This window comes from Cervus elaphus, chromosome 18 (genome assembly GCF_910594005.1).
Source record: "Cervus elaphus chromosome 18, mCerEla1.1, whole genome shotgun sequence".
NCBI classification, from domain to species: domain Eukaryota; kingdom Metazoa; phylum Chordata; class Mammalia; order Artiodactyla; family Cervidae; genus Cervus; species Cervus elaphus.
Window position 1 is genome coordinate 16,123,434 of NC_057832.1, and position 25,116 is coordinate 16,148,549.

A 25,116-nucleotide genomic window follows, 5' to 3' on the forward strand; every position below is an offset into this window, starting at 1 on the left:
GGAAGCTTAATGGCTTACAGCATCAAAAAGATGCTGAGGATAATCATTCTTAGCATGATTTCAATAATATAAAAGGTAGTGAAAACCAAGAAGTGAAGTCTATCATCCTACGGAATGCTCTTGAAGTGAGGGTTTGAAACTCCACCCTCACTTGTTACCACTTCCTGGCTTCCAGGATGGATTGTTTCTCAACCCCTTCCCAAGCTCAGTCGATGAGCTTGAGAGATGAGGGCAGGCCCCTGCCCTCCTCAGATCCCTTCTAGTTGAGTGTTGGTCGTTTAGTCATGTCTGACTCTTTTCGACCCCATGGACTGTAGCCCACCAGGCTCCTCTGTCTGTGGAATTCTCCAGGAAAGAATACTGGACTGGGTTGCCATTTCCTTCTCCAAGGGATCTTCCCGACCTAGGGATTGAACCCAGGTCTCCCGTGTTGCAGGCAGATTCTTTACCGAGTCACCAAAGAAGCCCGCTTGTAGACACACTCACTATCCTTGGTAAGGTGCACACAGACACGTTTGGTTCCTCCCTCTCACAGTCAGACCCCACCCTCCCCGCCCACCACCGCCACTCTGGAGTGCCTTAAATTGAGCCTAGGTCGTTTCTGAGTTAACGCAGACACCCTTTATCTCTTGAACCCGTGCACTGAGAAAGGACAGGATGTAACTGTGACACTGGATCTGACAATGGTTGTGTCTTCACCTCTCTCTAAGCCACGCGTTCATTCAGCGCAGTAACTTAAGGTTGCCGAAAACGTCTTTGAAGGATACTGCCCCGGCCACCGACACTTAGGAAAAGCCCCTGATGCCAGGGCCTGACGTGCAACAGGACAGTCTGTGGATTTCATTCAAGTTTCACCCCATTTGGGTCAAACGTTGAACCGTGTACATTTGATCACTTCATCTTATTTACTAGATTTGAGCCCACACATTGGCTGGTTCTCCCAAAGGGCCGAGTATCTCGAGCAGTGCAAGTCTGTGGCAGACAGAGTTGAGACCCCCCAGCCCTGCGCCCCCTGCCCTAAACGTGCAACTCAGCAGGGGGAGTGCCCCCAGGGTGGTCACTGCGGTCAGCCCCCGCCTCTGTGCTCCCCCCGGCTGCCCATCGCTGCGCATGGCATTAAGCACTGCCCTAAGAGCTGGGGAACGTGTGTTATATTGCCCACGACCTCCACTCACCCTCCAACCCACAAGTACCCCAAGCCCAGCACAACTTCAACGGGAGGTGCTCAGCCTGCCGAAGTGAACCGATGCACTGGCGGCAGCAGCGAACACGCATGATCACATATGATCCCGCCCTGTCCGGGACCCGCCCCCAGGCCCAGCTCCTCCTCCTCGACCCGGAGGGAGTCTGCAGCAGGTGGCAGGTCTGCGGGGCGATTCTCTCAAGACCAGCGTGGGCTTCACAGCATGGGGCAGACAGAGTATTCGTTGCATTTATTAGTTCTATCACCACAGAGTAAGCATTTGAAAATGTGTACAAAAGGATACTCTATTCCTCCAAGGGCACACCCCTTGTTCACAGCAAAACAGAAATAATTTAACATCATCATAGAGGCAGATTGGAAATACAACTGCATTTTCTCATTTACAGTCTGTACAAGTATTTGCCAGATTGGCGGCTGCACACCCAAAGATGCATTAGATAGACGCACATAAATTGGACCCTCAACAGTCACCACATACAACATTGTAAAAAAGTATGTTAGAAAGTACTGGAAACAAGATTGCATATTCATCTCTGGTCACACTTGTTCACAGTGAATGCTATCGCACCAACATCATATGTGCTTTTTTTCTTTCAATTTCTGATGTCCGTATATCTTAAATAAGTCTAATTTTGGTTTCTTTTAAAGTAAAAAAAAAAAAAAAACACTAAACTGAAGGAGAGAGATCTGGATTCTGAGTAGCGCTGCCCCTTCATTATTGCTGGAACATAAGTGAACGAGAGAAATAGATTTACTTCACGACTGGTCTACAGAAGTCCATGGCATCTTACTTTTGTTTTGGCAAGAAGATGATGCTAAGAAAGTCCCACTGAAAACAAAACAAGAAAAAGCACAAAAATAGAAAAAAACAAAAAACAAAAAAAGAACTCTCATCGCATTGAGAGAGCTGTCTTTCTTGATGGAGAGTCTGAGATCTCATTTTTGGTTGATTCTGAACTGGAAGTGAAACGTGCTGGTATCTGAAATGCTAGGTGCTGGGACACGCCCTTGGGTGACAAAGCAAGAGTAACGCGATTCTTTTTAATGTCTCTTCTACAAGGACAAGCCCACGCTCTAAGACAGTGATGCAGGAAGACCTGGGTGAAGAGTAGGGTCCAGTGGAAGGGAGCTGGGTGACCGGGATGGGCCGGAATGCCAGACAGGGAGTTCTCATGATCAATGGAATCCACCTGCTCCTGGTGCCCCTCCTTTGGTTGATATTTATTTTCAACACAATGAGAGTGCATGAAACCTACTGCATCCACAGTGGTCCCCGAGACACACACTCATATCTTCCAACAGCTGAACAAACCACAGAGTGAAACGGGTAAGGTCATGCAAAACACTACTTTTACCAGCTAGAAGGAAAATGTCAACAGCTTTGGGTACAGAACATGGCCACCTTTCAAGCATAATTTCATTACTTGTTGGCATTAATGAAACCTTACTTTAAATACAATAGTTTCAGAGAAAAAGGGTGTTACATTAGAAAACCACAACAAAAGGTGTGTAAATAAGGTTATATTGGTTACAGAAGGTGGAGAGAGGGAGGGGAAAACAACTCCTCAGCCACTATTTACAGTGGTGGGTTGAGGTCTGTTTGAAGCCACAGGGGAAAAGATCACTCTGTTCAGCCAATGGACCCTGTCTGCAAACTGGACATGTAAGCAGTCTCTTACCCTGAATATACGTGTTCAGGGGGATAAGGTGGATCTTTCTTTGTAACTTCACACTGAACTAGTGCTGTCCACAGCCCAGAGTCCCCCTCTGCCCCTCACCCAGTGCCTTAGTCTGTCACTGACCAAGTCACTACAACTGTGTCCATTTCCAGGTTCAAAACATCACACAGTTCCGTAAGCAAAGAACCCCATGACTCAAGGACACTAGGCTGCCACCCTTTCCACAAAACTCAAGTGCACCTGGGAAGGTAAGCTTCTGAAGACTGAAGGTGGGATAGTTCATTGAGAGAATTAAAATGAACCCAAAGGAACAGGAGTCACACTCGAGACTGCTGACTGGGGAAATTCATGGCAGGGCTTTCATCTCTGGAAGGCTTCCAGACCCTTGATTGGTTTACAATTCAATTAGAGCAGTGGTTCTCCACTAGGGACACCTTTTTCTTCTCAGGGGCATTTCTGGTTGTCAACTGGGGGGTCCTACATGCATTTATTGGGTAAGTGACCAGTGAAGTGATAGTCACTCAGTCGTGTCCAACTCTTTGTGACCACATAGACTGTAGCCCACCAGGCTCCTCTGTCCATGGGATTGTCCAGGCAAGAATACTGGAGTGGATTGCCATTTCCTCCTCCAGGGGATCTTCCCAACTCAGGGGTTGACCTCATGCTGTTAAACAGCCTAGGATGGCCTGGGGAAATCCCCTGCAACACAGTATCCAGCCCCAAATGTCAAGAGTGCTGAGCCCAGGATCTCTGGAGTTGGCTGAAAAGCAGAGATGCTTGTGCACAATTTTTGCTGTTTCCTTATGGTAACCTTGGACATTTTTGGTGATGAAAAATACTGGAGACATTTGCAACTGTATGCCCTTCCTGCTAGGTGGTTGAGATGAATGTCCTTAATGACAGTGTGAACCTCTTCTATTGCTTTCCAGGTTAGGACCGGAACCCGTGGGCGTCTTTGTGGGCCTTTGAGGGCACGGGCGGGCCTCACCTCCCTCTGTCCACCTGGACCTGGAGTTGTGGTCACGAGATGATCCTGAAACACTCCCCCAGTCAGAAAGGTGCATCCTGCCTAGGTGGACACAAGGGTGCAGCTCTGTCCTTAGAGTAGAGAGTGTCAGGTGGTTGGAAAGTGTGGTTTCAAACAAACAGGTGCTGTGTGTAAGCAGTAGCCTCTGGGCTCCACCTGCCACATTCCCTTGACCTGAAAATGGTCATTCTGAATCCTTCAGTGGGTATTAAAATGGGAACACTAGTGCTCACTTCGGCAGCACATATACTAAAATGGGAACACTATACACAGAAGGCAGGGAAAGAAATGCACCCACAACAAGAAACCCATGCTTGGAGCTACAAACACAACGTTAAATGAAGTTCAGGACAGACTTTCTGCAAGAAATAGGCTTCTGGTCACAGGCAGAACCCGGCAGGAAGGAGGACAGAACCAGACGTGAGTGTGGAATTCAGAATAAAGGTTTGGTTTCTGAGGGGTTTTATCATCTGAACGTTTCAAAAGGAACTAAGGTCTAAATTTCAGGGCCGGTGTTAACAATGTAGTGATAGACTCTGGGGGCCCTTAGGAGATGAGAGAGCAGAGAACAATGGGCCCAGGTGCCCCACGGAAATAGAGTTCATTCCATGGGACAACAGGCCTCTGGAGGCTTATGGGCTGGGCAATGTCATGACCAAGTTTGGAAAAGGAGAATGAATCCAAAAGGCTCTCCAAGCCCTCCCCTCCCTCTGCCCAATAGTCATTTCATTTTCCCCAGCAGTGTGCAGAATTTGACTTAGAATAATATCTTCCTTTGGAACCTGTGGCCTGTCGGTGCTGGATGCACGCAGCTTCTGGCGCTGCAATGAGGGCATTTCAGCCCAGGGTCACGGCCACGGCCACAGCGCAGGGGCTGTGCGCCCGGTTCCCGGGACCCTGCAAACCCCATCTGGTGCGCGAAACCACGCTCAGCATGGAACCAACTCATTCCTTCCCGGGCTTCCGCTTGTTTCTATACAATTCTCTCCGAACATGACCTATCACTTGGAGGCCGGCGATTTCTAGGAAGCAACAGGGGAGGGGATTTCAGCCTGCGGTCTACAGAATCGTCGAGTAAGAGAGCACTCCGAGGGCTCCAAATGGAACCCCGCATCTAACAAGAAAAACGTCCTGTTCTCAAAAGCAAATCAACCAACTCAGAACAAAACGAAGTACCACCTAGAGGACAAAGCACAGCGGTCCAGTCCAGCCCCGGCTGCCGGCCCAGGGGCGCGTGCAGGGCGCGGATGCTCTTCCTGCGGGCTCGCGCAGTCCGGCTTTAGCTCATGTGGAAGCGGTGCTCCCCGCGCGTGATGTGGGACGAGAACTCGTAGCGGTCCTGGCTGTGGTAGCCGCACATGTTGCACTCGAAGGGGTCTCGGAAGCCGTGGCAGCCCATGTGGATGGTGTACATGACGTGGTCCAGGAAGAGCACGCGGCAGTGTTCACACCTGTACACCTTGAGGGCTTCCCCGCTCGTGCCGATCACGCGCAGCGCGTCCGCGGGGCCCTCGGAGGCCGCGCGCAGCACGTCGTAGGCCGCGTGCTCCTCCTTGATGGACAGGCCGTTGCGCGCGTGGGGGGTGATGTGGTTGGTCAGGTAGATGAGGCCGCCCCGCTGCTCCTCCGTGTTGCTCTCGGTGTCCGTGGAGTCTTGGCAGCTGTTGCTCGGGGATGCCTCGCGCTCCGAGGACGCGGACTTGGCCTTTGAGAGCAGCAGCAGGTTCTCCACGGCGCCGTCCTGGGCTGAGTGGCCGGAGCGCGCGGGGCCCTCGGCGTGCGGCTTGTGGAGCTGGTACATGGGGCTGAGCACCGGGACCACGTCGGAGCTGCCGGGGGGTGTCTGCACCAGGGGGCGCAGGGACTCAGCCCCCAGGTAGCTGATGGCGTTGTTGATGGCCTGGTCTATCACATGTGTCTGCATCATCTCGTTCTCCTTCTCGTAGCTGGCGCTGCCGTCGTAGGGCAGTTCCGGCAGGCACTTGTCCCCTGTGGGAAGCGGTGACAGTCAGTGAGGCCCAGGTTACCTCTGTGCCCGGCGGCAACAGCTGACATCTGCACCAGTGGGGGCAACAATCTCGGGCAGACACACAAGGCGGACATCAGCAAAATAGGGCAAAGCTGACAAGTCTCTGCCTGCCCTGTACCTGGCATGGCGCCCTGCCCGGGGCTGGCATTTAAACCAATTTGTCTACACAAATCAATAAACGAACAGGCGAACCAAGGATGGCGTGCCAACTTAAACAGCATATATTCAAATACTAAACCAATACTTGTGTTTACTCTGGGTGTTAATAAACATTTTGAATGTGCTGAGTGTCCTAAGTCACTTAAGTCGTGTCCGAGTCTTTGCGACCCTATGGACTGTAGACTGCTAGCATCCTCTGTCCATGGGATTCTCCAGGCAAGAATACTGGAGTGCATTGCATGCCCTCTTCCAGGGGATCTTCCCAACCCAGGGACTGAACTCATTTCTCTTATGTCTCCTGCATTGGCAAGGCGGGTTCTTTACCACTAGCGCCACCTGGGAAGTGCTAAAGATTTTTATATTTAATTTAAAATTAATATTGAAATGATATGTTTTCATATAGAGTTCTAAGTAATTCACAATGGCTGGTTAACATCACTAATTTATTTAATTCAAGCAATTATATGATTATAACAATGTGTGATATGTCATATATTTTAAGTTCATAACTATAGTACTGTAGAATAAAGCTTAATCAAAAATACAGAAACTTTATATTCTTCATAGTGAAATGGTATCAGTCTTGTCAACAACAAAAACCCAGCTCTGACTTGGGTCAGTGAAAAGCACCATCAGATGTTATCAGCCTCCACATCTTCCCTGGCCTCTAATTCCACGCCTGCTTCTCAGCTCTTAGCAGCAAGGAATCTACGCTGCAATCGTTTGGTGAAAAGTTGATAGAAAGTTGAGAGCAGCCTGAAAAGGCTCCAGTGACATTTACTTGTTCCTTCAAGCAATTACTGAGCAGGAATGATTTGTAAGAAATTACTGTCAATGACTCGTCAGCAAGTTTGGCCTCAAGAAGCCTAATACCTAACATCATGGTTGGTAGGAGGCAGCGAGCTCGCTTCCCCTGGAAAGGGGACATTTGAGAAAAGATTTGACTTCTTGTAATTAGCTTTTGAGTACAAGTTTTCATAATGCAATAAAATGAAGATCCTTGAAGATAACACCTTCTTGATGTACAGGTTCTAAGCTCAGTAGGAAACCTCGGCTTAATTAGCAAATTCATGAGTGAACTGTCTGCCTCATTGTTAAGGTCTATTGATTCACTTTATTTCAGTGGTGGTTAGTTAACAAGTCGTGGGAGGAGGGGCACTCAGAGGCAGGTCTGAGCTGTTTACGTTTCGATTCTCGCTCTATTTCTCTCCTTCTCTCAACACATCTCCAAGGAGTGTCCACCCTGGACCAGACAGGAGGGACAGAATGGCAAAAAAGGAACGTCCTTCACAGCCCACAGGGGAGACAGATACACTGCATAATCATACAGGGTGCATCCCTGTCTGAGAAGTTCTGTGACGGAAAAGGAAGGTTTGCTGTGGGGACTTAGTTCTGCTTTCTAGTATGATGAGGCCTATTTCTGGACAGTTAATGTCACAGATTTTTTAAGGATTATTAATAAGTCTGGGAACCATGGAGCAGTTCATCCTCCAGCTGCTAAGCACCAGCTGCAGACCGTGGTGTGTGTCCCACACCGGGAGCAGCAGGAGGAAACGGAGGGGAGAGGGAGCTAGGAGGCTGGGATGGATGGCTGAGGGGAGCCAGCGCCCCGAGCAGATGGACGGGAAGGGTAGACCCAGGGAAGACTATACCAAAGGCAGCTGGAAGGCTCTGCAGGAAGAAGGGCCCTCTCCATCGCGTGTGTGCATGCGTGCTAAGTTGCTTCAGTCGAGTGTGCAACCTTATGGACTGGAGCCCCTCAGGCTCCTCTGTTTACGGGGATTCTCCAGGCAAGAATACTGGAATGGGCTGCCGTGCCCTCCTCCAGGGAATCTTCCCAAACCAGGGATTGAATCCCTTATGTCTCCTGCATTGGCAGCTGGGTTCCGTACCACTCATGCCACCTGGGCAGCCCGACGGACGGAAGGCAAAAGTGAGGATGCCTCTGGCTGCCCAAGGGTCCAGGTGATGGCTGACGGTGGCTGGTGAGCCCGATCACGGTGGAGACCCCCACACCTCCCACACCGACACTGACGTCATGGCCTGCAGCCAGTTCCAGCAACAGAAGGTTAAACTGCTCCATAGTTCCTAGACTTATTAACAACCCTTCAGCAATCTGAGACCACTGACAACTATCCAGCAGTGTGCTGCCTCAGACTAGAAAGCATCCTTAGGCCCTGCTTCTTGCTTTGTTGGGATGTGTATCGTACAACGGCCTGGCTCCCTTTCATCTTGATCTGCTGGTAGTCAGGAGTGACACGTGCCCTGACAACGGTACCACGTGACCCTTACATGACACGGAAACTTGTCCGTGGCCAGCCACACCATCTGCAGAACCAGGACGTATCGGAATCTCTATGGAAGTTGGGTGGCAGGGACCACAGAAGTGGTGTTTCTCCCTATTTAAGGTCATTGAACAGCAGTTCAGAAGTCATGTGATTTCCACCCCCCCCCATTTTTGTATCAAGGTGATAAATGTCTGGTGACATTAACCCCAGAAGAGAATGAGTTCCTTTTGCCTCCTCTATCCATCCATTAAAGCCTGGCAGGGCGGGGAAGGGAGTGGGCTTCAGGACAATTCTGATACAATTGTGACACATATAAAGTGCTTATAGCTCCACCCAAAATGGTGCTTTCCCACCTAATGATCCTGTTTCCCCCAGAGTCATGGTTCTGTGCTTTCCTAAGCAACTTTTTTTTTTTTTTTAAACTGGGTATCAACAATAAAAGGATGTAGGGGGGAAAAACCTATATATATTTCAGACCCATGTGGCATATTGAAACCACCCACAGAATTTCTCTTCCCTTAATCTTCCACAGAGTGAGAAAATCCCACAACATTCACTTTGGCAGAATCCTAAAGAAAGGTACATAGTCTAAGGAAATACATACTTATAAAAATCAAGGAAAGAAAATTCTGGCATGAGATACATGGCTAAGCTTGACAGCTGATTTTACTTATAAAACCTTAAGTATGAAGCAGCAAAATCCTCAGCAGTTTCCCTAACATCCTCATATCCACAGAGAATCAATTCAAATAGCAGTATTTTTTCACTTCTGATCAAAAAGCAGTTGAAACCTCTCCTACTGGAGGACACTGGAGGACGGAGTGCTGAGGCTGATTCACTAGGTGGGAGATGCGCGTGAGTCCTCGACGCGGCACACTGCGAGGAAACACCCCAAGGGCCAGCACATCCTCTGGCAGCTGGGAACACTTCCCAACCAGGGACAGTGGTCACTGGTTCAGGGCGTTTAACCAAATCTCAGAACAACGGAGAGGGAGAGAGGGCACAGAGGAAGTCTTTTAGCAAAGGCTGCACCTGGCCTTCCTTGAACTCCTCCAACCTCATGCCTGGCATTCCTTCAGGACTGAGAAAAGCTGAGTTCTCACAGAAAACAAACAAACAAAAACACATCTCAGATACAATGGGAAGAACATAGCAAACATCAGTCAAGCTCTACCAGCCCAAGTCAAATAAGCAAGATGAAAAGAAAAGGTTATGGTTACCGTGAATATATTTTCTGGCAAGACAAGGGGAGAAAGGAAGTACAACAGACCAATAAGCCCATCCTCGGAAAAAGCCTAATTCAAGGAAGAGAAGAATGTCTCATAACTGCTTTGTGACATGAATTCAATTAAAAAGATACTGAACCATGGCAGGCTAGAACAATACAATAAGATGAAAAAGGAGATTTTAGATCCCAGGAAACAAAATGAGGTCCAAACAGTGTTATTTACAGATAATACAGGGATTAGAAATAGCAAGTAATAGAACATAATCTCTTGAAAATGGAATCACTGACCTAGAGGAAAAATGCAAGATAGTAACAGTGAATAAATGTGAAAAAGGCAAGAACAAACAAATGAACAAACAAAAAAACTTGGAGAAATGCTAACCGATATGGAAAACAAACTCTTCAATAAAGGACAACTGGTATCTCTGAACAGAGATCATAACAGATGGAACAAAAGACATATTCATAAAAAAAGAGAATTTCCAAGAAATAAAAGAGAAAAGAAGGGAATCCCCAGATTAAAATGTCAGGAAATTTTTATTCAGAATGCAAAACACCAAGACACAACCTAGTTGTATTGAACTTTTAGATTAAAGAAAAAACTCTTCAGGCACTCAGACAGAAAATGGAAATCTTGCCGTCAGTCATGATGGCAAAATCTAGAAAGTCCTAGACTGGGGGAACAAAGACAGTGACCAACCTCCCTCGTCATAATGTTCTTCAAGAAGAAAGGCAGCAGGCAGACCTCCTCAAACACAGACACGATTATGGAAACAGAACACCTACCGAAGCTTCTTGAAAACAGCTGCTTGCATGCAAAGTCCAATCAATTAAGAGATCATTCAAAATAAACAGAAATAGTAGTAAGGGTCTTCCCCAGGGGCTCAATGGGGAAGAATCTGCCTGCAATACAGGAGACACAGGGGGTGCAGGTTTGGTCCTGGGTCGGGAAAATCCCCTGGAGAAGGAAACGGCAACCCCCTCCAGTGTTCTTGCCTGGAGAATCCCATGGACAGAGGAGCCTGGCGGCTACAGCCCACGGGGCTGCAGAGAGTCGGACACGACTGAGCGACCAAGCAGGACAGCAGGAGGGCTGGGTCTGAGCCTCTCCTGGGCGAAAACTGGGAGCGCTTTCAGCCCACCAGTGCGCCAGCTTGCACACTGACAGCTGGATTCCCACCCACTCCTTCTGAAATCATATAAGAAGATAAACCCAGCTTCTAGAGGTAAAGAGAGGTCTTGGAGGTCCATTTCCTTTTAGATTTTTGGTTTGGAGAAACCATGACAAGGGAGGAGTGGTTGATGCAAACCCCATCAAGCTGACGTGGGGGTAAGAGGCATTATCCTAGAAATAAACTGCCAGTCACCACACTCCTGGGGCGACAGCTGCAGCGTGCACGGCTGGTTCTGAGCCCCCTCCTCCTGTGTGGTCCACGTCTCCCCAGGGGTTGCTTTTAACCTTAGTTTTGCTTGATCAGAGAGAGGGGTTCTGTTTGTTCTTTTTTTTTTATTCTTTATATATATATATATATTTTTTTTTTTTTTTTTAACACAAAAATATCTAAATCTCAATACAACACCTAAACTGTGCTCTCGCTGGAGGTAGCTACAGTGGAGTTTCACAGATGGTAATTTGGTCTGAAGTCTCCATCAGCCACAGGGGTTGAAACACCCATTCACAAAGCCCTTGTTTGGCATCCTGTGATTCAGCTGCTAAAGAATCCACCTGCAATGCGGGAGACCTGGGTTCGATCCCTGGGTTGGGAAGATCCCCTGGAGAAGGGAAAGGCTACCCACTCCAGTATTCTGGCCTGGAGAATTCCAGGGACAATACAGTCCATGGGGTTGCAAAGAGTTGGACATGACTGAGCAACTTTTCTTCCTTGGCATCCTCCAGTTTTCTGTTCTGAAGAAGGAAGTGGTACCCAGCTCCCCAGGGCCCATGACGGTCCATCAATCCTCAGACACACTTGCTGCTCCATCTCCCCCGGTTACAAGGGCCCTCATCCCTCCTCTACCACACACGGCCTCCTGGGAGGGGTGGGGAGCCCTGCTCTCACTCCCACCTGGCGCTGCTTGAAATTCCACCCCCAGAAGTCAGCTCTCTGAGTCACCTCACCCCCCTTCTGCTCAGGAAGTGAGAGGCCTCCTCATTTCTCACAGTCTAAAGGCTCACACTCGTGTGGGTGACTCCCCACACTGTGTCTCCAGCCAGTGGTTTGCAAGAGTGTTTTTTAACTGAATCCTTCCCTCCTGTCACCCCTCCCAACTCCAGGCCTATGACAAACCTCTACTTAAAACATGATCAAAATGGAGCCTTTTCTTCAGTGTCGGAGAGAGGCTGGAACCCAAGAGCCTGGCCTCCCCTGGGTCCTGTCCCCTCCTGCAGGTCAGCACCCAACCCAGGCCTGACTGACTACTGACCCCATTCTAGAACTGTCCTCTCTCCTAACACACATTCCCCAGGTTCCCATGGGGCATCATTCAGAAAGTCCTTCAAAGCGGACAGACCAAACCCAGACTGTCAATTCCCAGAACCTGTCGATGGCGCCCGTGTCCCTGAGGCCCCATGACTTGCGGTCTCCCTCACCCGAGTGTCCCCCACCTTCCTCTTTCACCAGCCTCTCCCCTGTACCTTCCTCTTTCCAGGCCAACAAGGCCCCCTGTTCTCCCATTTCCAATCAATTTTTGGCACCAGAGGTCTCTATTTTCCAAGACGTGCCTCCAGTTAAAGACGTGCCAGTGCTGTCTTCTGCCTGCGGGGTTAAGGCTACATTTCTCACCTCGGCATTCGAAGGCCATTCACTTGTGACCAGAGCTGACTGGGGCTTTGTCTTTCAGGGGGTTCCTCGAGGGTCCGTGACTCACCCTGAAATCTGCCCTGCTTCTCGAGCCTGCCCACACATCCCCCTCAAGTCCCCAGCCAGCATCACCATTGATCTGCATTTGTTCTGATCTACGCAGAATCCTGCTCCATTCTTCCACTGTCAAAAGTGTGCGGCGATCCTCTTCCTACTTCAAAGTCACTGTCAACTTCACAAGCCTTTACTGATCAGTTCCCCAGATGTGACCGCCCCACGCCCCCCATCCTCTTTCCATATTATCTTTATAACATCATCTTCACATTGAGGGCTTTTAAACGTTGTCACATCCTGGTGTTACTCTGTGTTCATAAAATCCTGTGTGTGTGTGCTTAAGTACCCAGTCGTGTCTGACTCTTTGAGACCCCAAGACTGCAGCCCACCAGGCTCCTCTGTCAGGAGGAATCACATGTCCATGTGACTCTCCAGGCAAGAATACTGGAGTGGATTGCCATGCCCTCCTCCAGGGGATCTTCCCAACCCAGCGATCAAACCCAGGACTCCAGCATTGCAGGCAGATTCTTTACTGTCTGAGTCACCAGAGGCCCATAAAACCCTGCGAGACATGTAGAGGACGGGACTTAGGCTGCAGAAGCGAGTGTCTTACACGGCGACAGCTCACAGGGCTGTGAACTCACACCCTCCCGCTGAGGCCCCGCCCAGTGCCTATGCCCTCCCACCTGCCCAGGTGTTATCCTAGTTACACTCCCAGTGTCGGGCTGGGCCACACGGCTGTGGTGTGCCCACCGTCTACGCTGGAGGAGAGGGTTACCCCACCCTGACAGCACCCGGCACAGATACAGTCAGCAGTGAAAACAGCCATCGCGGCCGTGCCTACGCCGCGCTGTGTACCTCACAGGCCAGCTGCCTTGCAATTCTGCCTTTTAGACTCTGAAGTAGCCCCCGTGGGGAGTATTATGAACTTTGGACAAAGGAGCCACTGAGGCTCAGCAAGGCTGCTGGGGCTGGGGGTCTGGGTGGTGCGCCCTCTGCCCTGGGCTCACTGACCAGCCATCCCCAAAAGACACAGAGCAGACCTCACCAGGTACCCCAGACCTTGCAAAACCACCTCTAAGAACAGCCCCTGGGAGAAGATCTGGTATTTTCAAGAGGCCTATCGGAAAACCATTCCGAGAGACTTGAGAAATGTTAAGCTTGCTGATTTTTGCTTTTGTTTTTCGAAAAAATGAGATATGTTTCCTTTCTTCTTCCCTCAACTAATCACCGTCTAAAGCACCCGCATGGTTGTTCTTTTAAGAGACAGGAAACATTTAACTCTTACCAACAAATTTCTGAGGCATAGAGCTCTTACGTTTGGCGACGTTAGATATTCTTTCCAGCACGAGGGAGCGCTCCGATCCCATCTTGCACAGATCTTCTGCCATTTCACTGTGATTAGTTTCTTCTTTAATGACTAAAGTCAAAGACAGTTAGAGAGACCAGTTTAGAAACGCTTACAGTCAAAGGATTCGGTCTCGTCACCCAGCGTTAAATCTGACATGTGTTAAGTGCCTACGAGAGCCAGGATCTTCGTTGAGATTATTTCTAATCTTCCCAGCAACCCTGCCAGCCAGACAGAGGAGGATCAGAGCTGATGACACCTTCCTCATCCCCTAAGATCAGGGAACAAGCACCACCACTCTCCCCAGAAGCTGGACTGTGATTTTACAACTGTGTCCCATTGACAAGTCCTCTTAACGTTTCAAATACTCCCCAGGCCACTCACTCAGTCACTCCGGACAACAGCCCTCTTGCGAATGAATGAACTCTCAGCTAAAAATGACCTAAGGGTCTGACTCTGTCACATGAACAGAGACGTAGGAGAAACGTGGCCACGAGGATGCTGCAGCCAACCCTGGCAAAAGGGGGAAAGAACTCGGGAGTTCCTGGGCCCTGAACACAGCAACCTGGAAAGTCAAAGAACAAGCACTGTAGGGAATCTAGAAATTGTGGAGATGAGAGGTGATCTAGGGAGTACTTCTAGCTGACCTTTGCTTTGCTATGTTATCCCTTTCTTTCCATAATTGAAGATACAGATATATATTCTGCATAGCCTCTCTGTGTTCTAATTTTTATGGTTGGATTTTTGAAAATATCAATTTTTTCATCTCCCTGCAATTTCTCCTAATATATAAGAAGCTAAAAATCTAAACTGATTTTCTTCCTAATGGCTAATCAGTCCTTCCCAAACCAACTCTGTAAAGTTCACTGAAATCCCACACGCTGTGTGTCTTCCTTTCTTATACAGGACACGCTGATTGATCACAGCGTCTCTGGAAGGTTTATCCATTTCTATTATTGATTTATCTGCCTATTCTTCAAAGAGTTCCAGATGACAGCAATGTTTTAATATAACATTGGACATTACTTTTCTTTTTTAAAAATGCCAATTCCCACTTTTATTTTTCCAGATACACTTTATATTATTCCAATAAGATGGGCAAATTGACAAAATTTGACACCAATTTTGTGCTGAAAACATCCCATGACCCCAGAAGATACACATGCAGCATTCAGACCTTTCTCCCCCATGGCTCCCCTGTATTTTCTGGCCCCAGCATAGTTTGTGAGGCCAGAAGCAATTCTGAGCAATTCTAAGCACTTTTTTCTTTAGCTCTCCTTTTTTAATTTTTTTTTTTTTTTTTTTGCGGGTCAATGAAGCTTAATGGGATCTTAGTTCCCTGACCAGGGATCGAATCTGTGCCCCCTTCACTGGTAGTTCAGAGTCTTAACCACTGGACTGCCAGGAAAATCCCTAATTCTAAGCATTTTATGTTTTCATTGCTTCACAATCAATGCCACGTTGAAAAAATATATTTCAAATCAGTTATTACCACTGGCAAATGTTATTTTTTAGCCTTGGTAATATGGGATTCTTATTAAATGGGTAAACATAATAGCCCACATCCTGATTTATAGGAGGGGTATGAATAAAGTCCATAGAAGTCAATTGTACCGGCTGTCTTTTTGATCAAGCTGATATGCTTCTTGACATGCCCATCCTTTTCTGCAAACGCAGACTCTGTGGCCTGCCCAGGGTGCCTACAGCACCTCGAGCTGGGTTTCCTTTCTGCCAGGCCAAGGGGCCTCCTGAGACCCTCAGAGCCACCACAGCGAGGGACCACAAGTCCTGACCTCCCAGACCACTGGCTTCTCTGCCCTCTGATATATTTCTCCCCAAGCTTCTAATGCAATCTACACACCTAGAGGCTCAAGAGAAACTTACGTTTTCTATAAAGACATTAGGAAATTACAGTGGATGACCAGAAAGCTTCTTCCTAAATAAAATCATACTCAGAAAAATCAAATCTTGGCCAAGTCTCATAAGCCAGGCTTTGTCTTTATATAAGCCCAAAGAATGGCCTCAACCTAAGGTGGACTGGAGGGGTCAAGCCTGTTTCAGGGCCCATGTGCACGCTCGTGAGGCCTGGTCCTGGGAGGTGTGGGAGGGATGCATGTGAGAAATGCACAGAAAGTGTAGGTCAGCCGGCCCCAGCCCAGTGAAGCCCTCACCCACTGCCTGCCTGCGCCTTGACGCAGCCTTGAAGGACCTTCTTCAGAGGGCGTTTATGGATCCTCCACAAGCGTGAACTTCACATGAGAAGCCTTCTCATCTCCTGAGAACAGGACTGAAAGCCACTGTGTGGAATTCCAAACCATCTGGCCCCCAAAGGGAGTCAGTTCACATCTCAGGACTAAATGAACTCTGACGGTAGGGTACTATGTAACATACACATCCCTGACAGAGAAGTGTGTTGACAGGGACACAGGAGACTCCAGCCCCAGGGAGTCCCTAATGTGTGCGTTCAGGTAAGGGCATGATGCAGATCTCTGCTCAGAGCCTTTCCATGAGGTCGGTCAGGCAGGAACCGCCTGACTCCCACCTAGGTGGGCCTAGTGGCATTCGGAAACAGAGTCAGAAAAGAAGCTTGCATCCAGGACTGGGTGAAGGAGAAGCTCCCAGAAGCCCACTGGACATTAGGGCTTGTCTGCTTAGTCATGAAAACAGTGGAGGCAACCTGTGAACTCTGCTGGGGCCTCTGGTTCATCTTGTCATCCCAATTCCATGTGAATAGTTTGGAGGGAAATTCAGATTACTATCTCAGTAGAGTACCCTGGACTGCAAGGAGATCCAACCAGTCCATCCTAAAGGAAATCAGTCCTGAATATTCACTGGAAGGACTGATGCTGAAGCTGAAGCTCCAATACTTTGGCCACCTGATGCAAAGAACTGACTCACTGGAAAAGATCCTGATGTTGGGAAAGATTGAAGGTAAGAGGAGAAGAGGAGGATGAGATGGTTGGATGGCATCACCGATGCGATGGACGTGAGTTTGAGCAAGCTCCAGGAGTTGGTGATGGACACGGAAGCCTTGTGTGCTTCAGTCCATGGGGTCGCAAAGAGTCTGAGATAACTGAGTGACTGAACTGAACTGATCTTCAGTAGGACTTGGCATGGTATATAATATGTCCTCAGTAAATACTTCTTGGGTAAATAAATGACTTATTTAATCATTCATTAAAAGCACTGACTTCCAAGACCCATTTTTTTTAACAGAAAAATGTAATATCAAGTATTTACATTTTATTTTAAAGGACTATAATCATCTTCTCATCCCTTAATCTCCTACTCGAGGGTTTGGCCACAAATTGATAAATTATTATTATTATTGATATCTACTTTCCTCTCTTCCACTAAGCTACAATGCCTTTGTTCTAGAAATAGAACTTACACTTTGAAGGAAGCTAAAAGATAACTTGATGCAATCTCCCCATTTTATAGGTGAGAAGATTAAGGCCCAGTGAAATCAAATGTTGGACCCAGATTGACCCCAGATCAGTGGGGGACATCCTACTCCTTGATGCCAAGACTACTCAATTTTTAGGACTTTATTCTGATACTGACTACTCTTTCCTCTGATCTCAGCTGCCATTAGTAATCTCAGCATTACTGAATTCACTTAATAGCACTGAAACACACTTAAAAATGGGGCTTCCCTTTCAGTCGGTAAAGAATCTGCCAACAATGCTGGAGGCCTGGGTTTGATCCCTGGATCAGGAAGACCCCCTGGAGAAGGAAATGGCAACCCACTCCAGTATTCTTGCCTGGAGAATCCCATGGACAGAGGAGCCTTGCAGGCTACAGTCCATGGGGTCACAAGAATCAGACATGACTTAGCAACTAAAATCACCACCCCACTTAGAAACAGGATAGTAAGCCTCATGTTATATGTATCTAAACACAATAACAAAATAAAATAAATGTTAAAATTTAAAACTAATAACCTGAGAGTTTCCTGGTGGATTTTTTTTATGAGCCATTTATTAAAGTCAGAAAGCTGAATGAGACTTGATAAAATCTCAACTATTCATTTACCATCTACTCCTTCATCTGGTGCTAGTGGTAAAGAACCTGCCCGCCAATGCAGGATAGGTAAGAGTTGAGGGTTCAGTCCCTGGGTTGGGAAGATCCCCTGGAGGAGAGCATGGCAACCCACATCAGTATTGCTGCCTGGAGAAGCCCATGGACAGAGGAGTCTGGTAGGCTACAGTCCATAGGGGCGCAGAGAGTCAGACACGACTGAGGTGACTTAGCATGTACACATACCAATGAGGATTTTTCCAGCAGTCATGCTAAATGAGTAGTGTTTTGAAAGAGGTGAACTTGAGCTGATCTATCCATAAATCTCATGTCTTAGAAAATCAGAAAGGTGCTTTTGACAATACTGCTGGCCCTTGAGTAAATTCAGCCCTTTCCATAGTCTCTATGTTAACGTTTTTCACTTCAGCTTGTCTCAGATCAGAGCCGAACATCTTGAGATGCAACAGATACACAGCAAAGCATCAGAGCACCTGAGGGAAAAATGAAGCTTCCCTTGGACCCTGTGACAGCTGCAGGACCACAGACGGTCAGGGTCTTTCAATTACCCCATGTCCCAGGCAGATGCCAACACCAACGAAGGAAAACATGGCCTGGACACTCTCATTTGATCCACTTCATGAAAAAAAATCATTTTTAGAGCCAGATTTCACATCTTATTTTGATGACTAAGCACAAAGAAAATCCATACTCCTAGGTTAAAAAAAAAAAAAACAACACCAAAAAAAAAAAAAAAAAAAAAAAACCAGAAAAGTAAAAACCTGAGGCTTTCAAGGGTCACTATGATCTTAGAAGCTGATCCAGATTTTGAGAGGGAGGGGTTTCACAAGCACGTGCTCCCTGGTGAGAGGAAGTCTGGGAACGCTGGGAAGCAGGAGGCACTCCTAGAGAGACTTTAGTGGCCAGAAACGTCCCTCCGTCCCAGCTGTTGTGGCTCCCGGGCCTGTGCTCTGGCCCAGCTGCATCCCAGTGGGCAAGGGGCCCTCCATCCCCCTGGCTGGGGAGGGGGGGAGCCGGGGCCAGGCAGCCTGTGCCCGCGGGGCTTACCTGGGTAGAGCGTGCCTGGGAGGCCCATGCTTTGCAAGTAGTTGTGGCAGCGCTCTTTGTGTTCCTCTAAAGAGCTCCGCTGTTTATAGCTTCGGCCACAATATCCACATTTGTGAGGTTTACCAACTGCAGGAGACACAATGGAGTTCGAGACCCCGATTAAATAGCGGCCGTACGTGTCATGGGAAGGCATGCAATACACTTCTTATCAAAAAGACAAAAAAAACCCAAAAAACAAAAAACCCTCTATTCTTGACAGCTAAAAGTATCATGGACTCAGTTAAGATGACTGAATTTAAAAATGTGAATGATCAGGGGCTTCCTGATTGTACCAAGAACTCCTGCCACCTTTTTTTCATTTTAACTTGTTCACTGTCCAGCCTACCAAACTCTCTCCTATTTAAATCACGAAGTCTGTCTTTTAACTGAAGAAAACAAAGCACTGCAGTGTGATGCCAGGGATGCCCAACACCAGGGCAGAGATGTGCAGAAGATGTGCCCACATTGGCAGGATAATACACCGGTTCAGCTCCAAAGTCAGCCTCTTGTCCACTTCTCCACCAGGTCTGGCCTGACACTGGTGCCAGATCTAATGCAACCAAAGTGAATTCAACTCCTAAATTAGTGCTAAACTAATAATCTGAGGTCTCAAAGAAACCACAGTGGATAAATAGACTTTAATGAAATGAGCATTCTGTTTTTAAAATGTATTTTCTGGTTCTAACTTGGAAAAGCTCTATTTTCTCTTCCAAAGACCCTTAGAAGAGCATGGCTTCTCTTAAACAGAGCGGCCCTGTCCAGCAGAATTTACTAGGAAGAAGGAAGTGCTCTCCCCCTGTGCTGTCCAACACGGCAGCCACGAGCCATGTGTGAGCACTGGTCGGTCAAAGTATGGTCTGTGCCACTAACAGCAGAAATTTGAATTCTAATTTTAAGTAATTAAAAAGTAAATCCCACCTATGGCTTGTGGCTACTGTATTGACCAGTGTACTTCTATACAGAGTTTAGTTCTCCCTGAATTTTATTGAGTGATATTTTACAAAAAGACTAGCACAAATTCATATCACACCTACACTTAAAGATTCTAATAGCATTTTAGGAGATGAAATGGATAAAGGATATTCTATTAATTTCCATCCTAAAGCCAGAATCTTCTCCTTTTCTGCTCATATTGTTAGATTTCACATGTTTGAGAGTATTATGTCAAAATCCATGCCATCCACATGTTTGGTGAAATGGCTTAACCAAAGCTTGTATTGGTTAAATCTCTCACTTAGGTGAACAGAAGCTACAGTTTATGAAAACCGGGATGAAAACCAAAATTTGACTTCTGGAATATTTACTAGTGGGGAAAAAGAATAATTCTTTATCTGGAGAAAGTGCTGTATCCCTAACATCAGAGAAACAACACTGAAATATACAATGTTGCTTAAAACTGCACTTTTTGTTGAGTATGCCCTTTAGAAACTAATAGAATCAAGATAACTCACTCCATGTCCTTTCTGGGAAACACTGTAACTTCAGCAAATCCCTATACATATGGCCTGAAAACCCATTTCTGTCTGAATATCCATTTCTGTCTGAGTATATGATTGACTAACTCTGGAACATAAGTTTTTGGAAGCAACTGAACTACAGTGTATCTTGAAGTGTAGCCCACTATTTTGTAGGAAGGAAGGTCACTAGGCAAACTTGCAACTTCCAAAGAAAGCAAAGAAGAGGGGAGGGGGACTGTTCCCCACCATTCCAGACCACCTGAGTCCCTCTTCTTAGCATGGGACAAGTCCTATAGCCGGAATCTCAGGCCACCACCAGTTGCCGGGGAAAGCTACCAGGCTGATGGCAGTTTTTAGTGGAATGGGAGTGCAGCCACTTCACAATGGAACCACACCACACTTGGGTTTGTAGACAAAGGCTGAAGTCTTCGTTTTGTTCCCATGAAATCATCTTGTGGAACCTAAATCACTGTTGTTTTTTTTTTTCTTCCCCCAGGAGCTGTGTGTCAGTGGCACTTTCTGATGGCAGAATCACCAGCAGCCCTGGATCAGTGACGGTTCTCTCCCTCTGATTTTATCTACTCGCTCACCAGGGAATCCTTACTGGAAATACACTGTCCAAAGTGTACGATGTTGCTAGCCATACCTGGAGCAGGACACCATCATACCACAAATGAAATAGGCAGGGATGGAGCCAGAATAACCTAAAACACGGCATTAGATGTTTCTAATTTCACTACAGGACTGATACACAGGAGATTTCTGCTGCCAATCAGAGTGACCTGGGATGACCATGGTAGGCGTCAAGCTAAGACTGAGTCTGTTTTTTCTACCAGAGGGGTGCTGTGTGTCCCACCAACTCCAATGCAGTATCACCACCGTCTGCGCCGGTATCGGCTTGCCTCTGAAGGACCCTGGTGGAGTGGCTCTGTCCCAGAGCCCTTGCCTCTGAAGAACTCCTGGTGGGTTCCGTACACAGACGGCGTACAGATCTGGAGCCTGTGGGGACCCTGCAAACCTTCACCTCTCGGGGGACAACATATGCACTCCTTATCGTCCACGTTACAAGCGCCCGAGAATGTTCGCTGTCACGGGGTCAGCGTCCCACTTTGGGGAAATGCCGTCTTCCCGTCCCCTGCAGCAAAGTCCTCCCAGCCCTCAGCAGCGCCCTGGCCCAGGGTCACCCACTGATCCCCTGCTGTGGGAGAGGCCACTGGCTTCAAGTGGCTCCTTCCTCAGGAGATTTTAGGCCACTCGTCCACACCACAGCATCCTGGTTTTCTAAGGGCATCAGGAGCCTCCTCTATGCTGATGGTCAGGAAGAAGGTCAGAACAAGGGGAGATGGCTGGGCCAAGCACCTGACACCCAGACCGCAGCCTGCCCTCCACAACTGTCCCCAGGGCCTCCCGAGGAGCCCCTGGAGGAGGACATCCCCCATACTCATAAAGGCCCCCCCAGCCCCTTTCAGGACCACTCACTGAGCCACGCATTCACCGAGAACTTTTCCAAAGGTGAACCCAGAAACCTCTCCCTGGAGACCCGCTGTCTCCTCCCTGCGCCCCTGCCGTCCCTACACACGCATCGTGGCGCCCAGTACACACCGCGGCTTTGCTGTCTCTTCCCTGGGGAGCTCAACAAATGTGTGAAGGCCTCAGACCCTGGCATTAACTACACTTACTGTCTAAAGGGGAGAGACCGCCTGAGTCCAGGCCAACCTTCTCCAAGGACATGCACCCCCTCCTCTGGGCCAGGGGCCTCTTTGAGGTGCTGCCCTGGGGGTGATGGGGAGCTGCTGGTCTAGACGGTAAGGCCCCTGAGGGAGGGGAAGGGCGTGATGTCAGACGCCCCCAGGGACAGCACACAGGCCTCACTCTGTCTTCCTCTTACCTGGAAGATCACAGGGTCACTGGATGATGAAACGCCAAGGAATTTTCTATGGAAGCAGGAGATCTAGTATGATCAGAGGTTGACCTGGGCTCCCAGGCTGGAGCACTTCAAATACTCTGGAGCACTCACAGGCACCATCATCTCACTGAGACCCCAATTACCCGGGTGGGTTTACCACATTCTGGTAACAGCTCCAAACTGGCCTCTCCCACTGGGGCCTCAGTCAGCCTCTGGTGTGACTGCTACATTGGGTCCCTTTGGGCCCATTTGGGGGTGCACCAGGCAACACCAATCAGGGCAGAATCACCTTTGCAAAGAAAACTATCCCCATGATGACCCCCGACATGCTCAGCCTTAAACAGCAACGAGGGTGGCTTCACAATGTTCATGGAGAGATGTATTTGGAAACTTCAGGGCATTGGCCGCAGACTCAGGACAAGTGCAAGCTGGTAAAACCTTTGCAAAGAAAAACCCACCTACCTGAAAAATGGAATGAGGAGGACTGCTCTTAAAATATTCTAAGATGAGATGTGTGTGTGTGTGTGTGTGTGCACGAGCTTGTGTAATATTTCCCCACCCTTTGCCTCTGGTTTGTTGAGAGACCAGAGCATGTGGGGGGAGGGTGCTGATGCTCCAACTGGGTGCAGCCAATGCCCAGGGGACTGATCCTGGGAGTAGGGCTGCCCCAGAGGGAGCCAGGCACCCCCGAGCTGAGCCCGCCTGCGCCCACCCAGGGGACCTACCGGAGTGTGTCCTCAGGTGGCCGGTGAGGGCGTCCCGCCGGCGACATGCATAGTTGCAGAGGTGGCACTTGAAGGGTTTCTCCCCCGAGTGCAGCTTGATGTGCCGGAGCAAGTTGCCTTTCTGCGTGAAGGAGGCCCCGCACTGGTTGCACTGGAACGGTCGCTCTCCTGGGGGGACAAGAGGGAGAGCGGTGAGAGCGGAACTCAGCGGGGACAGAGGAGGACACGGCGAGAAAGTTGTTTCCCACGGGCCCGGTGACTTCCACCGGCTGCAGGTTTGATAGAACATGAGGCTTTCAGACTAAACCTGCCAGTTCCTTAACGCTTCACTGGTTGGGTCAATTTGATCTGAAAATCTAATTTTTTTTCCCTAAATCAGAATGGCACATCACAATGCAAATTCAAACTCATTTAAATAAAGTGACTGCAACATTTTGTGATGAAGAGCCACTCTTCCTGATCAGCAGTTTTGGAATAAACCAATATCCAATTTTGCGTGTTGTGGCATTTGGTGGGGGTTTTAATGTGGCTTTTTTCAAAGGGTCTTTAAAATATGCCACTGAAGCAGCAAAATAAAAAGGAAACTCATTAAAAATGCATTTCAGGATCACAAGTTCATTTCAGCGTTACATTCTTATATTTAAATGAAAGGCACTTCATTATAACAGTTATAATAACTTCTTTTCATTTACATTTTCCCTGTATTTTCCCTTTCAATTTCTTCTCCATTACCTGTCTGTCCCTATGCAGGCAAATCAGGAAAGAGACAGACAGAGTGTGAGGGTGGGAGGGGAGAAGGAGAAGGACTGCATAAAATGAGAAGTTGAGAAACTGAAGGGAAGGTTTCCATGATCCAAAGAGAAGTCCTGCATCTCCCTCAAAATCTGAGCTGCACTGAGGGTTCTGGCTTTTTCCTTTGCCTCATAATCCTGCAGCCTTCAAGCCAGTATTAAGTCTATCCATATCTACTGAAGTCAGTTATATTTTCAGTACAGATATTCTAAGAGATGAAATTCAGTTATTATTAAGAACTCTTTCAGGAGCAGAACCACTGGAGTGGTAACAAAAGCAACAACAGAACAAAACAAAAAACCCACTGGACACTCTGCTGTGTGTCAGCTCACGTCCCCAAAGTCTGGACCCAACAAAGGGAGGAACGGGCAGATGTGATCAAGAAACATGCTACTGGCTAGTCACAGGACTCAGAACCTAAGATCAGTGAATATTTAACTCTCACTTAAAACAGGGATACATTTCTCATGTTTAAGTAAACATCAAAACTCTTTAGAAAGTGTTTTTTTTTTAAGACAAAAAGCTTTGTATGACCATGATATCTGGTATCGAGATACCATGAAAATGCATTTCCTAGTAACAACTTTACCTTAGGGAAGAAGAATGTGTTAAAATGTATTTTAACAATTTTCCCAATGGATCTGCATGATTTTGGTGGACAAGACAGCACTTATCAAGAGCAATTAGAAGTGCATCTGGTACTACTAAATCTACACCAGATTAAATTTAGAAGCCTGTGTTGGCATCTGAATTTCAAGATTATCATCATTCTTAAGCGGGAGGGATAGATGTGCTACTGGAAAAACTGAAGTGAACTTACAGTGATATTCAGTTATAGACCATTTGGAATCCTAACAATAACAATATATTTGGAATTTTCCAAAGTCTATATCTAGATTGGATCTGACTGAGCAGAGGAAGTCCAGCAGATGGAAAGGTGATGGTAAAAGTAACTAACTTCCTCAATCTCTGAGTTACAAGCCCACACTAGATGAGGAGATTACAATAGCTAGTAGCAGGCATACCCAAGGAGCATCTAATAGAGATTGTTAATTTTCTACTAGAAACACTTCTGGGCCTTCCCCCACACACGTGTGTGTGTGTGACTGTGGTTTTTAGCTCCAAGCAGACGGAAGAAGGAAGAAGAGTCAGGGTAACTGGCAGGGCGGACCCTTAGGCTGAGTGTTCTAGACAGCTAGGCGGTCCAACGCCATGAATGTGGTCATGGCAAGGATGTGGACCATTCCTGGTAACCAATGTGCCTCGGTGTGATCCCTGCCCATTGTGAAGTGCCC

The 25,116-nt window shown here is 47.8% G+C and overlaps 1 protein-coding gene across 11 annotated transcripts in view; it reads right to left on the reverse strand.

Annotated features, from left to right (window-relative positions):
- Positions 1-1,418: 1,418 nt before the first annotated feature.
- IKZF1 (IKAROS family zinc finger 1) overlaps positions 1,419-25,116 on the reverse strand; it is a 96,385-nt gene continuing 72,687 nt past the window's right edge. For 4 of the 11 annotated variants that reach the window (XM_043872485.1, XM_043872481.1, XM_043872478.1 and 1 more), the window contains 4 exons: positions 23,030-23,197; positions 18,903-19,028; positions 13,758-13,889; positions 1,419-5,899 (listed from right to left, as the gene is read on the reverse strand). In XM_043872485.1, coding sequence (XP_043728420.1) covers positions 5,190-5,899; positions 13,758-13,889; positions 18,903-19,028; positions 23,030-23,197 — 1,136 coding nt within the window. In that variant the 3' untranslated portion in view covers positions 1,419-5,189. The remainder of the gene's footprint in view (positions 5,900-13,757; positions 13,890-18,902; positions 19,029-23,029; positions 23,198-25,116) is intronic. The other 7 variants (XM_043872482.1, XM_043872487.1, XM_043872484.1 and 4 more) reach the window with 3 other exon arrangements.